This window comes from Phragmites australis, chromosome 18 (genome assembly GCF_958298935.1).
Source record: "Phragmites australis chromosome 18, lpPhrAust1.1, whole genome shotgun sequence".
In the NCBI taxonomy this organism is placed as follows: Eukaryota; Viridiplantae; Streptophyta; class Magnoliopsida; order Poales; family Poaceae; genus Phragmites; species Phragmites australis.
The window spans coordinates 5832494-5849440 of NC_084938.1; the positions used below are offsets into that span (position 1 = coordinate 5832494).

General features: G+C 43.4%; 1 protein-coding gene across 1 annotated transcript; it reads right to left on the reverse strand.

The window, feature by feature from the left end:
• Positions 1–9568: 9568 nt before the first annotated feature.
• LOC133899228 (B3 domain-containing protein Os06g0194400-like) lies at positions 9569–16803 on the reverse strand. Its single transcript, XM_062340203.1, has 7 exons — positions 16570–16803; positions 16363–16479; positions 16221–16252; positions 15947–16115; positions 15623–15829; positions 10812–10895; positions 9569–9781 (listed from the first exon to the last, which is right to left on the reverse strand). The coding sequence occupies exons 1-6, from the start codon at positions 16696–16698 to the stop codon at positions 10851–10853; spliced, it is 699 nt and encodes a 232-aa protein (XP_062196187.1). The 5' UTR covers positions 16699–16803; the 3' UTR covers positions 9569–9781; positions 10812–10850.
• Between the last annotated feature and the right edge of the window lie 144 nt (positions 16804–16947).

Below are 16947 nucleotides of genomic sequence, written 5' to 3' on the forward strand. Positions count from 1 at the left end.
CCCAGTCGAGCTTGCAGTCGTATATAATTATCTCTATAATCTAATGCGGATCAATCAAATAATAGACTCTTTGTTGGATGGTGATTGCATATGATGGTGGTGACTAATTTTTGTTTTTGTTTGTTGCTTTTCTTCTTACACCCTAATGTATAGATATTGATGCTATGCTTATTTTCGTACTGATCAATGCACCCTAATATATAGATATTTATGCTATGCTTATTTTTGATACCATGCTCTCTACGGAGAAGAAAATATTTCTTTTGAAATACAATAAAATAGTGGCAATGATGATATGGCTCGATGCCGTATTTCTTTATTACTTCTAGGACTTTAGTACTGATTTCGTGGGTTCGGAGAGGAAGCATTCTTCTCAAGTCAGCATTTATGTGCCAGTCCTACTAGTTCAGATAGCTGCTTCTCTCAAGACGAGCTGGACGTCCTATATGAGGTTTGAATAGCAGAATAACTATGATTTAAATCTTTTTTGTGGGGTAATTTTCCGGACTCTAGGTAATGGAACAGAACAAAACAAAGGGGATAACTGAGATTACCTAACGGGCAACCGAAACTCTAATACCACTTGATACGGGGATGGCCGATCTTCCGTAGGTAATATGATAAGTCGATTTGGTGGAGCTTCAACGTTGACGATCCAAAGACCCCGATCAGAACAGATCAAGAACCCTCGTAACCACTACACCACTACTCTGTGGTTATCAACCATGCCAAGATGTGGTTGAACTCGCCAAGAAGACTTTTCCTGCTAGTGAATTAAGAACACAAGCAAGAACAGGTAGATGCAATCTGAATATTGCTAATTACCAATGAAGTACTCGAGTTGGGATTTAACAAACTAATAAATGGTGAAACTATCTAAAACATAATAATCTAAGCTAAACCTGAGCCTAAACTATGATGATTACTGTATATTTATAGGGGGGTGTGAGGAGGTCAACTTAGGGTTGTGCAGCCGTGGAAAGAGGCGTACACAACTTGGACCCCAATCCCGACACAATGACAAGACCCAACTAGGTCCAAAACGGTGGCGTAACACCTTATTTTTTTGACTTTGACTAAACTATAAGGAATATTTAGTTGAGCTCATATCCATGAGGAAGGGCTCATAGTAAGCTTTCTAGAGTGTCCAAGATCGCCTAAAACAGACTACATATGAGAGAATTATGCATGTTTTATTGACGTGATATCCCAAGACTCGACCGCAACCATGACTTCAACCACGACCACAACTAGAGCTTAGCCTCGAGTCCGAGTAGACTTGGCATTCGAGGGGTGACGTTCGGGTAAGGTTTGTGTGCTTCTCCCATGTTCCTAAGCAATAAAACATCATAAGAATTTAGTAGTAATCTATCTAAGGAAACATAAACAACAAGAAATGAGTTCAGTTGGTGGTCTAATTGTCGTGCATGTGCTCTTGTAACTTGACCTTCTATGATTTGAGGATTATTGACGGTATTGATCATATCCAAAGGAGCCATAGGCTCATCACGGTACGACTGTGTGGCCATAAGATGACGACATAACTTTCAATGCATGAGATGCATATATATATATATATATATATATATATATATATATATATATATATATATATATATATATATATATATATATATATATATATATATAGGAAAACTAGTATGTACTCCTGGGTGTATGTACTCCTACCTCTCATATACCACTTTTACATATGAGTTATACTTCTTTATCACTTTAAATATACTTTATTAGTAATTATAAGATACTACAATACAAATCCCACGAAATTTTTTATGAAATCCCATGATTTTTATCTTAATTTGCGTATATACTTCTTTTATGTATAAAAAAGAGTATATAGCAAAAATGAAAGGCTAACATTGAATTTTTTTTCATACAACTCATATTGGAGTATCTTAGAATTAGTATTAGAGTATACTAAAAATGATAAAAGAGTATAAAGTGTTTGTTTAGGTGGTATATTGCATGTGGGAGTACATACTCCTAGGAGTATAGAATAGGTGTCCTATATATATATATATATATATATATATATATATATATATATATATATATATATATATATATATATATATATATATATATATATATATATGACATACTTCATGCATAAATAAAAATATAACTTCTGAGATAAAATATTTCTTTGAGAATGCATACAGATGCACATGCTATGCTCCTCCTCACCCTTACCCCTTCTCGGGTAACAGACGGCACTATACCGGTATGTTCCTGGCCATAGGACGGCGATAAAACTTCATATGCAAGATGCCATGTTTATGGTGTGCTTTGTGCATGGCCAACAACATAACCTCCAAGATATGCATAATACTTCAAGAATCACATATTACAATAAATAATAACTACAAAGCGACGTATCTCACTCACTTCACTTCTAAATTTAAGATTCCAATACTTTGGGAAAGTAAATATTATGTCAACAAGCTCATGCATAATTGAAAGACATAACTTCCAACATATGTCATACTTCGCATAAGAGGAATATAAACAATTGTGAGAAAAAAATGACATATATCACTTCCTTTACCTTATATTCCAGTGAATACATCCTATCTTTAGAAGGCAAAGAGTAAGTAATACTCTCACATTTAATTTGATAAATCATTAGCAAGTGCAGCAATTGAAAGATGGAGGTAACCAAATAATAAGTTAAAGCGTAGCTATCCGCTACATTCACTTGTTGTCACAACAAAAACGGGCGCTAGCTATGACCTGAAGCGACACCACCTAAACAAGTGCACAATTAGCACCAAGACACTGCAACATCAAAAACAAAAGGAGACACACGCTCTTACACCTGCAAACCGCTTATCCAAAACAACAATACCAACATCATCAGAAAGATATCGATGATGTCTACAACTTCCATTATAACCATACGATGGAATTCGACACCGGTTAAACCTCAATTTTCAATTTAAGATGCCGCATGCAATGGATCGACCAAAACACTAATCTGGCGATGAAAATGACCGATTCCAGCTATCTACAAGCATCTAAGGACAATGAAGAGGTCACCTTTGCAACGAGGTCTTGAATCAACGGTGAAATCTGGCGAACTCACTGAAAACCTCCTTCTTCTACCTTCTTCTTTCTTCCCTTTCCTCTTTCTCCTCCTTCATCTTCTTCCTTCTTCTCCTTTCTCCTTTCTTTCTTTTCCTTTCTTCTTTCTTCTTTCTTCCTGGCCAGCTGGCCCTTCCTCCTGCGCCCCTCCACACACCTTGCCCCGCTGTGCCACTATCTTGGGGCACTCCAGCCAGCTACCGGTGGCCAGGGCGGCGACAGCTGGGCGCTATGGCACAGCAGGGCGGTTGTGCATGAACAGGACGATGACGATGGCGACCAAGCGGCGGCGGCTGCTGGGCTAGGGTTGGAGTGGGTCAGGCGGATGGGGTGGTCAGGCAAAGAGGTGGGATCGGGGGGGAGTCGATCCCACCGATCCTTATCCATATATTTACCTTTTTTCTTTTCTTTTCTTTTTCTTCAGGGTATTACAAGCTTCGTGCATAACTTTGCCTACACGCACCGGATCATGCGCTCGAACCTCATGCACGCTGACTCCAGGGATGCCCCCTCCTCCCCATGAACGAAGGTCGCTGGCGCCACGGGCTCCGGTCGTCCGATGTCTCCCTTTCCATGAGAGCGAGAGTGAACGAGAGAGTTATCTATTCCATGATTAATTGAGAAGTTCTTTATCCATTGATCAATATTTATCAAACGGAGCATTATTCTTAGCGTAAAGCCATATGTCCAAAAATCAGCATTATTCTTAAATTGACATGAAAATCATATGCACAAGAGATGCAGAAGAAAAAGTTTATAGGCTTACCAAGCTCATCTTTCTTGATTTTTTTGTCTTGACACCATTAACTATTTAAACCAGTGCAAGGTAACTTGTATCTTGAAATATGTAAAAGGAAAATGATAAATTTCACACGGCTATTTCTCTCACATCCAACTCTCATAAATTTTCGCCTCACGATGTGCTTCAAGATGCTCTAGCAAACCCGTCCTTCAGCAACAAGAACTCCTACAATGAGTTAGGGTTAGGATTCAAGATCAGGTGTTAGGCCTCTTGTCCACTGTGTCCCTGGGCTTAGAGGGCGTAGGTGTAATACCCAAAAAATTGCAAATTCAGAAGTTGACAGTAGGGGCCGCAAGAGGTGCAAAATTTGACCTTTTGACCCATTGCTCAGATAGACGATCGGAGACCATGGATGTGTAGATCTCGTCGTGATGATTCCATTTTGCTATTTAATGTCCCATTTGGACACTCGATGAATCCGTAGTGATCCCAATGAATTTAGACCATTGGTTAGGAAGAATAAAAAATAAAATAGAAAGAGATAAGGTTGAGGGGATCGGTCACCACCCATATCCTCACATTTTCATCCCGACCGCTCCCATCCACCTATCGCCCCACCCAACCCTAGCTCACCACCTCGGTCGCTGCCATCGCCGACCGTCGCCGTCGCCTCCCGTCGCCCTGGCAACCACCATCATTGGGCGCCGTCATGGCCAGTCGTTGTGGCGCTGGCCTAACCACCCGCAGTGCTAACCCAGCTGCCTGCAACACCGCCTGCAGTGCTGCCGCTTGATCGTCGCTGGTGCGCCACCGGTGGAGGCCGCCTGCCGGGGTGGGCACTGAGCAGATGAGGAGCTGTCTGGAGGCAAGATGAAAGATAGAAAGAAGGAAAGAAAGAAGAAAGAAAGAAAAGAAAGAAAAGGAAGAGGGAGAAGAAAGAAGAAGGAAGAAGGGAAGAAGGAAAGAGGAGGGGCTTTCATGGGAAAACGCCGAATCCATCGTTGATCCAAGTTCCTCATCGCGAAGGTGACTTCTAATTAGTCCTTAGATGCTTATGGATAGTCAGGAACGATTGATTCCGTCGTCTGATTAGTGTTTTGGTCGACCTGTTGCGTGCTGTGACTTGATTTTGAATTTGAGGCCACTAGTGTTAATTTGGCCATAAGCCTAAAATGGAAGTTGTAGGTCTCGTTGTTATCTTTTTGATGGTGCTAGTCTTGTTCGAATCAAACAAGAGGATTTGGAGTATTTGGTAAAATAGTATGTTGCCCATTGTGCTTTAGCTCGGGTTTTTGTTTCGGTTCTTCTGTCCTCGACCTAGCTAGCGGAGAATCCCGCCTATCATCATGCTAGTCAAGTGGTAGAAGTTTATCCGTTATTTTTGTTATCACCTTGTATGCAGGGTTCCCGGGCGTAGTAGTGTGTATCTGTTTGCTTTTGTTATTACAGTGTTTTGGTACTAATTTATGCACTTGTTTAGGTGGTGCCGCTTCAGGACGTAGCTAGTTCTCGCCTTCGTTGTCGGTGAATGCAAGTGAATGTAGCGGATAGCTACGCTTTGACCTGTTATTTGTTTGTCTCCATTCTTTTAATTGCAATGCATACATCTAACCTCATAAACTGTTGTTTACCTTTCAAAAGCTTACTTGACTCTTGATTTTCAAAGTGCATTAAGTGTGATATGTCACTTGTAGTTGCTCATTTCTATATTATGCAACTCTTGAAGTCTTAAGCATATTCTGGAAGTTATGTTGTTGGTTATGCATGAGGCATGTCATACATATGCATCTCATGCATTGGAAGTCGTGTCACCATCTTCTAGCCACGAACGTACCGGTGTATGTTACCCGAGAAGGGGTACAGTGCACACTTTTACATTACCCGAGGAGGGATAAGGGTGAGGAAGAACATGACATGTGCATATTTATGCATTCATATGAAGTTCTTTAATTTGTTCACATCAATGTCTTACTTTTTTAAGTTTTAGCTTATATATGATGCGGTTGTGAAGGAGTATGCTAGAGGATGTTAAGATGGTTGATGTTGCCGTTGGACTTGCTTAGCCGTATTTTCGTTGATGTTGATAGTTTGTTTCGTTTCTAGTTTCTATTTAAAAATAATTGCTTAATCAACTGTGGCTAAATAGCTCGTTAAACCAAATTCGCTTGCTGAGATTTTTGAATCTCACCCTTACTTTCTTTCTAGATACATTTTGAGGTGATGAAGCATGTGGGATGGGTAGTTGCACGTCGCTCGTACTTTCACCTTTCTCTTTTGGTTAAGCTTGTTATGCTGCTAGTTGGCGACACTTTGCCTTATGATGTATATTTTGGGCCAGTGGTAGTTTGGTTGTATGATCGAGGCTTGTACCTTGTTTGTTAGGATCTTTATGTTGCTAGTGTGATGATCTATATTCTAATATCTATCTGTGTGTGTTTGTTGCCAGTTATACCTTTAGTTTCAGGGGAGGTGCTGCCAAATTTTCATTTAAGCTTTGGCAGCCTTGTAGATTGATCTGAGTGACATTCCGAGCTTGTGGTGGTCCTCGGGGTGTTACAGTAGGACAACCTGGGGGTAGAGGACTAACGGTGAGCACGATTAGGGCGGAGACATCTCACCAACTGCCCATCGAAGATGGGTTAGTGTGCCAAAAGCCACCAAACATGAGGAAAGAGGGATAAGTGGGGGTGATGGCATGGTGACAACCTTGTCATAGGAGAGGAATGAGGGTGAGGACGGAGGTGGGGGCTCATGCTCATGTGGGGTGGCTTGCCAAAGTCAAGAAGAGCTAGCAAGCAGCGGCGCATTTGGAGGCAGCAAGAAGAGGAATAGGAGCAGGGTTGGGAAAGAGGAGAAAAATCAGGTGATAGGATCGGGGGAAAACAATGGTAGTCTAGGAAGTCACAAAAAAGGTTGGCCGATGGTGGAACCGAATCACCCACAACTGAACAAAAGTTTTCCTACATCTTGGTGACTTGTCCCATTTACAAGCGAACATTGCTCTATGCTGGTTACTGAGAATTTACTTGTATCCTACCTGCAAGTGTTACTACAAAGAAATAAAATCTAGCTATTAGTTGATCAAGGATGGAGTTTTAATAGCAACACCAACAAAGCTGTCGGAGGGTGAACTCCTAAAGTAGGGATCCGGAGGGACCCCCTTTGAGATTCGACCGGAGGGATGATTCTGAATCTGTTTTGCGGGAGAAATAAATGGGCGTAAATGCGATGGCAGGTGGAATGAAATGATCGGAAGCAGAATGCAGTAAATGCACTGGAGGTTTTTAGACAGGTTCGGACCGCACTGAGCATAATACCCTACTCCTGTGTGGATGCTATAAATGCACTGAGAATGTCTCTCAGGGATGTTGCTGGTTACAACAATGTTTGTTTATCCTAGAGCTTCGGGCTCCTTGTTCTTCGGTGATCTCAGCTTCTGCGCTTGTCCAAGAGTGTTCTCCTTCTGTTACTTGTCTCCGAGAGTCTTCCGTCCATCTCTTTCTCTGTGTCGACCGTCCCTTCCTTAAATACTCGCCGGCGGTAGCGTGCCCAGAAAGGGAGGGCACGAGCTCCAAGACGCCATAAATGGAAAGCAACCATCATAGGCTGCTACGCGAAGTGACAGGGGGGGGGTTGAAAACGCGCCCCCGTCCGGTCTTGGTCGTCATGATGTCGTTCTGCAACGGGTGCCACGAAGAGGGACCACCGGGCAGCCACCGAGCAACCCGGCGTGCCCGTTCGGTCTTGTACGCCTGACACAGCAGGGCGGCAGGCGGGGCGCCTTGGGCCTCGTGATGCTATCCTGAGGCGGGCCGGATGACGCGGGATGGGACCCGTGCATTAAATGTCCCCACGCCCTCCTGCCAGAATGTGGCAGGGACTAACACCGAGCGTGGTAGGAGTAGTTGGAAGTGACAGGCCACGCGCCCTCTTAAATGCGGTATCGGGCCTTTCACTGGTTGACACCTCCCCGCTGGACCTCTGTGGATGCCACCGGCGAAGGACTTCTTAGGCCGTCGGGGAATCGAGTGCTCGGGGGTCACTGTTCATAGCCCCGAGCACTCTCTCTCGGATATGCTATTTCTTGGTCCTCGAGGAACCGAGTGCTCGGGGGGCCACTGTTCACGGTCCCGAGCACTCTCTCCTAGAATTGACTGTTCAGGTCCTCGGGGAACCGAGTGCTCGGGGGCCGCTATTCACGGCCCCAAGTGCTCTCTCCCGAAACTAACTTCCTTGGGTCCTCGTGGTACTTGGGTGCTCGGGGGCCACTATTTGTAGCCCCGAGCACACCCTTCCCGGTACTTGGCTTTTCTGGCCGTCGAGGGACTTAGGTGCTCAGGGGCCACTGTTCACAGCCCCGAGCATTCTCTTCCAGACACTTGGTCTTCTCGAATCATCAGGGAACTCGGGTACTTGGGGACCACTGTTCATGGCCCCGAGCACTCTCTCCCGGGACTTAGTCTTCTCGTACCTCGCGGAGATGATCCCCGTGGGAGGGCGCCACGTGGTAAACTGCTGATCTGGCCTCGGGACTCGGGGACCCCTGGTTCCTGTGTCACCGACAAAAGCCTTTTAGCTCAAACAAATTAGGATAGGCTAGAGATAAAACCCAACATGAGCCACAAACAAAAGAAAAAAAATAACAAATATAAAAAGGCATTAATAATAGTAATATTACAAGGTGATCTAAAGCCTAGTTCATTGCAACAAATATATCATAATATCTAGGTTGAGTGACACGTGCTAAGGTACATTGTCCTTAGGTGTTCTGACATGTCAGTCACAAAACATAGGGTTTTTGTAAGATAATAAATAATTTGATTGCACTCCACATCTGGAGCTGGAAAAGGCAGAAGGGTGCCAAAGATCCAGTTGGTGCCGGAGCTCAAAGCACGGATTCATATCCTCTGAAGCAATGTCAAAGGATGAACTATGCCATGACATTAGACTTTCTGAATTATTAGATCCGAAACGAACTTACCAAATTGTCTGCTACAGTAGCTCCATAAACAGTAGAATCGTACAGTATTTTGCTAGGTACTATTCATCCAGACTCAAATTACTGTATATTCCAATAACTTCGCTTCACAACGTCAGAGAATTCGAATCCTCAAAGCACAGAACGGCCATGCATCGCCTGAAAAGAGGGAGATGAGGTAGGCATTGAAATGCCCAAACTGAAACTTGCTATTATCGTTAATAATAGCACTACACATTCTGCTCTTGCAATGTCAGATACACATTGCTTTTAAAAACAAAAATACACATTGCTTTTAAAAACAAAAATACGCATTGCTATATGAGCATTATTTCCTAAAGTCAAGAACTAAATGTTGAAAATCTTTTTTTTTTAACAGCGGACATACAGGTTTATGGTGCCAGTACACCTCTAATCGTCCAGTCACACACCTAACATTGCTTGTAAGGATGTAAAGAGAGAGTCTGCTCCAAACCATTTGACAGAAGTTAAAAAAAAATGTCTTTATGGTGCCACCCCACTCTAATGCACAAGCTAAAGAAACACTGGTGGCATGAGAAACTGGTATGAGAAATAGCTAGCGTGCTCCAATTAATAATATTGGATATTAAAACTATAAACCCAATATTAGAGGTACCAAACAGCTATGAACCACATAGAACAGATTGAACATCACTGAAATGGATCCAAGAGAAACCAGGACACATCCCCTTACATAATTCAGATTTACAAAATGAGGTCAATTGCAATACACATCCCCTTACATAATTCAGATTTGTGAACCATGTAAGCCCAAGAAGTCCACAAATTAGCAACTGGTAGATACTAGGTTAAGTAAATAGTTCAAACATCAGTGTTTTTGCCACTCAAAAGGTTGAAGACGCCCAGCAATCTCCATATGCGAACTTGTCCCATCCTGTTCACACTGGTTTTGCCCAGTGCACCCATCTCCAGAACTGGGAGTGAAAAATGAACAAGGTAATAAATCAACGTCGTGACAGGCATGTCCATTCAAAGTAGGAACTTCATCGTCCTGAAACTTGTGTACTGCTCATTAATTATTACAAAAATGTCAGAAGTTAAACAAGGAAACTCACTCCCAATGGAAGTAAAGTTAGTTTAGAAACCAAACATGTCTTTGGTTCAACTATGTGGATTTGTCATATCATGAATAGGCAGACATTGCACCAGGTTATTAGCGTTTCAACAACAGCTTAGATAATATACCTTCCGACAAAAACTTAAAAACCAAATTTAACCTGCCAATGTTAAAGAAATGTATTGTTTTAAAAAAATTCAGAAATGAAATGGTGTAAAAGTACCTTATCTACTACAAACCTACAAAAAGAAAGGTGGAGCACAGAGTTCAAATACCAATGAAATGTTTGTGGAAAGGAAGGACAGGGAGAATCTGATTGTAACCCCCCCCCCCCCACACACACACACAAAAAAAAAAAACTCTACCACAATTCAATCAATCACCAGAACATCTAAGGCCCTATTTGGCAGAGCTCTAACTTCAAGAATTATTGAAACTGGTCATCCTTAGCTCTAGAAATTCTTTGGAGTTGGAGTTGTGGGCAAATTAAGAGTATTTAGTTGAGCCATCTTGTTCTTATTTTGGACATAAAACAGATGTTTAAACCACTTTATTGCATCTTAAAAGTCCAAATTCTACATAGATTTTAGAGCTAGAGCTCTACCAAACAGTGTCTTACTTGTTCAGTTCATGCCTTCCTATTAGACAAGAAGAAGCCATCTGTCCTAAAGATATTGGCTTTGCAAGGTGGCTACTTTGAAAGATCTAGATAAGATCACTTCAACTGCATAGAACCTCACAATTAACAGAAGTGAAATGATAAGTGTTAAAGTTTGTTGATCAATAGCTGAAATTCTGAAACCAACAGGGAAATGGGAGAGTTGGCCAAAATCTTTAACTATGAAACACTCATTCAACCATTGCAAACAATGAAGGTCGCATTTTACCTGCGCTCCAATCACCATATTAGAAGGGCCCCAGTTTCATCAGTCCTCATTTTCGTAGTAGGAACTTGCTCTGATTATGTAGACCTTCACCATTTGCATAACAGAAGTTGCTTGGTCAGCGGGAGAATTCATAAATTTCTCCTACTTAGTCCTTAAGAAGGACCCATGGTAATGGAAACAACATTATAGATAGCGGGCCATTAGAAAATCTGACAATAGAAAATAACTTTTGGTCCAGTTTCAATTAGAGAAATTTTGTACAAATGTGAATTATTTTCTGCAAAAAGACCGAGTTTGAAACAAGTCAGATTTTTATTTCTTTCTAAATAATTTTGATTCCCTAAATTTTCAGTTATAACTTATGAGCAGGCAGATACCCCACCGTTGAACAATTATTGGGCACAAGTTCCCTTCAACATCTATGAAAGGTTATATTTAGCATATAGCAAAATGTCTAGGCCCAAGAGGCCCATGCATGTACTCCTATATGTATGCACCTAAAGAATGAGAGAGTGTGATTTAGAATTTTCCCTAATGCCGGCCTCTCAACAGAATGGGATCCTCTTACGTCCATAGAGCAAAGTCAGAGAGCTACAGTGCCTCTAACTTTACTCCATCTCAGTCGTGCGTTTGAGAATTGACGGATCAGATTTAGAGCTACAGTAGATGAATAAATAGCAAATCTGTATATTATTTTGTGAACAGTAACTGCGCATAGTATTCTCATAAGCTGTAGCAGTAGACTTATGTTACTGTTTGCCTCTGACGTTAAGGCACAACGTCAGACGATCCCGTTCCCCTCTCAACATGGTATCCAAGCCTGTCCTGGTGGCGATGTAGGTAGCGATCGGCAGTGAGGTCGCCGCACGGTGGTGAAAGGACGTTCTTCTCTGGCGAGATCGAAGCAACGAGGCCGTGCGGCTGACGGTGTGGTTGTGTGCGGCCGGATTTGGCGGCATGTGGCGTTTGTGCTGCGGGAGAGGCGGCGTTCGTGGAGGCTGCGTCGGAAGAAAGTTGGAGGAGTGCGTGGCGGCAGTGTTGTGCCGAGGGCGGCACAGATCTGGAGGTGAGAGGGAGCATCGTGCAAGGGAGGTCGTGGTCGGACTGGGTTGAGCTGTGGGCTATTGCTACGTGTGTACTCAGGCAGAGAGGCAAGACGGCAGGCGTCAAGGTGGCAGCGTGTGCGTGCGGCCGTGAAGTAGTGCTGGTGAGCTTCTTGCTTGTGTTGGATTTGGAGCGGTACAGCTCGCTGGAGGCTTGAGTAGTATTACTAGTGCCTGATCTGCCCAAGTAGTAGAGAGGGCACGGCTGGAGGTGCTGAGCAGCCTAGGAGAGAGGAAGAGCTACTAGTCGCACTGTTTGCTAATTGTTGGGAGGAGAGAGAAGATTAGTTGTTGTGCTAGCTGCTGGTGGTGGAGATTTTGAGAAGCTTAAGGTTTGCTGCGGCTCAGAGAAGGGAGTTGTGTGTGTGTTGCTGTATGCGAGTAGTGAAGAGAAAGGTACCCCTGCCTGCTAGCTTGTTGGTTCTCTGTGTTGCTGCGTTTGTGGTGATTATCAAGGAAGAAAAGCAAGAGAATTGTGGTCTGGTGTTGTTGATTGTGGCTGCAGACTGTTTGCAAACGAGAAATAAAATCATGAGGGAAAATCAAGGGATAGAGCAGGTGCTTGGAAAATTGGTGGAATTGCTTACTGCGACTAACAAAGAAATTGTGCTGCATACCGAAACAGTTTAGAAGTTGGAATTGATGTCAAATGATATCAAACTGGAAGGCATCAAGAATTATTTGGCCTGGTTTAGGAGGGCACTGTTATTGTTGAAGGCGAAGAAACTTGAGGACTTTGTCAATGGAGAGACAACTGAGCTAAGGGATAAATCGAGTAATGAATGGAAAAATTGAGATGCTACAAATTCTTTGGTGGTTGCATGGATGTTGAGCTTTATGATTTCAGCCATTTCCAGCACTACTGATACAATTCAATGTGCATCTGAAATATAGAAAGATGTGGAAAAGATGTATTTAAGGGCTGGAAATGTGATGTTGATAGTTGAAACAGAAGATTGTCTCCATGATCTCAAACAGGGAGAGTGGTCTGTGATGGACTATGTTGCTGAGTTGAAGCGTTGATGATACAGGACACTTGATTCGTGATTGTTCTAAACCATTCAAGTCCAACCGTAGAATTGGAAAAGGCAATGGCAGAAGTGCTCCATGAGGTGGCAGAGGTCGTGAAGGTAGAAGTGGCTATAAGCCAATGTAGCAACTACAAAAGAGGAACTGTCTAAGTCAGTCAAGGCTTCATCAGTGGAATTTGATGAGCGAAGACAATTGAAAGAAAAGATTGAAAGCTCTAGAGATATAAATCAAGAAGCTTACAGTGGTGACTTCATCAACTTCGCCTACACGGATGAAGGTATTTATGCCCATGCATCCATACCCACACAAATAGCACGTTTAAATTGGATTTTAGACTCCGGTGCATCAAGACATGTCACAGGTGCATCTAGTGAGTTTATGTCATATACACAATATCCCCTCACACGTACAGAAACTATACAAACTACTGATGGTACACCACAACCCATTAGAGGTGTTGGCACAGTACAATACACTCCATCTATTAAATTATCATCAGTTTTGCATATGCCAGCTTTCCCAACCAATCTTGTTTCATTAAGTTCTTTAGTTGATCAATTGGATTGCCGGATAATACTTGATCGGAAAAATTGCTCAATTCAGGAGAAACGAACAGGGAGGAGCCTTGGGAGTGCAATGAGGCGTAGTGGGTTGTGGTACATGGATCGTGAGGAAATAAATGATGCATTATGTACTATACTAGTAGCAACAGTGGGAGAGAAGGAAGCTATGGTGATGCTCTTGCATTGTAGATCGGAGTATCTTTCTTTTGATAAAATATGTAAAGCCTTTCCTTATGTAATGTGTGCAATGGATAAGAACAAACTCTTTTATTATGACTGTGAATTTGCAGAACACACAAAGACATCTTATGTGAATAGGGGTATCAAGAATGTGTCTCCTTTTGTGCTAGTTCATTCAGATATCTGGACATGTTGCATCGTTACAGTCTGTAACAATTCCTAGAGACTAGCAAGAAGCAAAGCATGATCCTAAAACTGAGAGCTGAGAGCTCTTGAAAAGAATAAAACTTGAGACCTTGTAAAGCTACCTACAGGAAAGAAAGTTGTTAGTTGCAAGTGGGTCTTCACTGTTAAGCAAAACCAAGAAGGTAAAGTGGAAAGGTACAAAACACGACCTGTTGCAAAGGGATATAGTCAGACATACGACATTGACTATAATGAAACATTCGGACTGGTGCCAAAGATAAGCGCGGTAAGAACTCTGATATCTTGTGCGGCTAACTTTGGTTGGCCCTTGCATCAATTGGATGTCAAGAGTGCATTCTTGCATGAAGATCTTCAGAAGGAGGTGTATATGGAGACTCCACCTAATTTTTCTAATCCTAAAATAGTTGGGAACGTATGTAGATTGAAGAAGTCATTGTATGAGCTCAAACAGTCTCCACGAGCATGGTTTGATCGATTCAGACGTGCACTATGTGGCATGGGCTATAAACAATGCAATGGGGACCATATTGTGTTCTATTGACATTCAGGGCATAAGATCACAATTTTAGCTATTTATGTGGATGATATCATCATCACGGGTGATGATGAAATAGAGATTAAACAGCTGAAGGAGAATCTGAGTAACAAATTTTAGGTGAAGGATCCTGATTCACTCAAGTACTTTCTTGGTGTTGAGATTGCTTGATCTCCAAAAGGTATTGTTCTCTTGCAGAGGAAGTATGCACTAGACTTACTTAATGAGACTGATATGCTTGGGTGTCGACCTATATCAACACATATTGATTCAAACCACAAGTTATGTGCTGAATTAGGCGATCTAGTGAATAGGGAGGGCTACCAAAGGCTTGTTGGTCAGCTCATTTATTTTTGTCATACAAGACCGGATATTTCCTATGTTGTGAGTGTTGAAACAGGTATATGCATGATCCCAGGAGTGAACATCTGGATATTGTTTACCGGATCCTAAGATATTTAAAGAGTAGCCCTGGAAAGGGACTTTTGTGCAAGATTCATAGTCATCTAAATGTGGAAGGCTATTGTAATGCTGATTAGGCTAGCTATCTTGATGATAGGAGATCCATATCAAGCTATTGTGTTTTTGTTGGAAGAAATTTAGTATCATGGAGGAGCAAGAAGCAATTGGTTGTATCTTGCTCAACCGCTGAAGCAGAGTACAGAGCTATGTTTCTTGTGGTGAGTAGGATGTTATAGGTAAGGAGTCTCTTATCAGAACTGAATGTGCTAAGAAAAGGCCCCTTAAGAGTTTAGTGTGCTAATAAGTTATCTATCAACATCACTAATAATCCAGTTCAGCATAATAGAACAAAACATGTGAAGATAGATCGTTTCTTTATCAAGGAGGAGTTGGATTGTAGAATTCTAGAGTTAAGTTATGTAAACTCAGGTAGTCAAGTAGTGGATTGTTTAACTAAAAGTTTAGGACTAAAAGAATGTGATAGATATCTATCACCTATCTTGAAAGGAAGTGTTGGGCTGTATTTAGCATATAGCAAGAGGTTTGTGCCAAGAGGTCCATGTATGTACTCTTATATGTATGTACCCAAAGAATAAGAGAGCGATTCTAGAGTTTTCCCCAATACCGACCTCTCAACAATGAGGACGGTAGATGACATCAATCAGCCACAATGCAAGTTCCATGGATGACTCAGAGGCATTCTTGTTAGGTAAAACAGATCTCACTCACCATGAATTTTGTCCTCTCAATCAGCTGGAAGACCAAGCAATCTCCATCAACCAGCTTGTGATGGATGGCGAATCCCCTCCATCCGGCACTGAGGCCCGCCTTCTGCGCGAGGTAGAGCGTGTCGGACTCGTCATCCTCCTCATCCACCAGCGTGATCGTCTCGTCACGCTTTGGCAGATACTTCCGGCAGAACTGAGTCGGGAGGCCCTGCCATTTCATCAGCCCACCAAACAGAATCAATCTCATGGGGAAGTTTTGGCAGATGATCCAATTGACAGCAGCACATGATCAGCATGCCTCGGATTGAAGCTTCGACTACTTTACCAGCCAGAACCCTCCGGTGACATGGGACTGGGTCATGGGCTTCACAAAGATTGGGTGGCCGGAGCCCAGCTCGTCCTCCAGCTCCTCGGCCTTGGAGATGGCGTAGCTCCGCTCCTCGTCGGTCGCGTACACCCGGTTGGCCAGGTCCCTCCTCCCCGTGCCGTACGTCCTGCTCAGGAACAACGAGAAACACATCACAATAGCTATCAACTACCACTAGTGCGCATCATCATCATTGATCGCCAGATTGGGGAGAAGGAATCCATGCGCGTACCTCCTAACCTTCCTCTCGAAATCAGGAACAACCTGCACACACACACATCAAAGACGCGTTCTTGGGTTAGTTCGAGATGTGGTCGGCGAAGGAAGAGGAAAGATGAAATCTTTGGTCGTATCTATGATCCTAAAACACGTACCTCGCGGTACTTGGGCTGCTCGGGGAGGTTAGCGACACGTCCGGACCGCCGGAGCGGCGTCGCGTCCCCACCGGTGGCATCCCGCGGCGCCCGTGCCTTCCGCTTCGACGACTTGGCCTGCACAATGCGACCCCGGATCAGAAAGCCCGACGGCTGCAGCAGCAAGGCAAGATCATGGCCAAGAAATAAAAAAGAAACCGGACCCACCGGCGAGGGATTGGCGGCGGCCTCTCGGACGGCGGCGGAGAGGTGGTGGAGCTGCAGCTCCTCCAGCTTCCGCTTGTTCGCCTCCACCTGCCTCCGCCGCTGCTCCTCGTACGACGCCGCGTCCGCCATTGGATTTCCCTCTCTCTCTTCTTCCGTCCCTTCGGTAGTTCGATTTCGTTGAGTTGTTTTGGGAGGTGAACGGAGCCGGAGACTGGAGCAGAGGAGAGGAGGCGGCAGAGCAGAAAAAGGAAGGGGAGAGAGGCATCTGATGTGAACATGGTCTATGAACCGCTATTGTCTGGATCGCCACGTGGCGGGCGATGGTGAGGTCATTATGACTCAGGTGCATGGACCGGGTGGAGGGAGACACCAGACGAA

Excerpts from the sequence above, each read along its gene's own strand:
- LOC133899228 (XM_062340203.1), bottom strand. The coding sequence starts at position 16,698 with ATGGCGGACGCGGCGTCGTACGAGGAGCAGCGGCGGAGGCAGGTGGAG. Across the intron at positions 16,253-16,362 it reads AGCAGCCCAAGTACCGCGAG|GTTGTTCCTGATTTCGAGAG; the intron begins GTACGTGTTTTA and ends GTGTGTGTGCAG. Across the intron at positions 16,116-16,220 it reads TTCGAGAGGAAGGTTAGGAG|GACGTACGGCACGGGGAGGA; the intron begins GTACGCGCATGG and ends GTTCCTGAGCAG.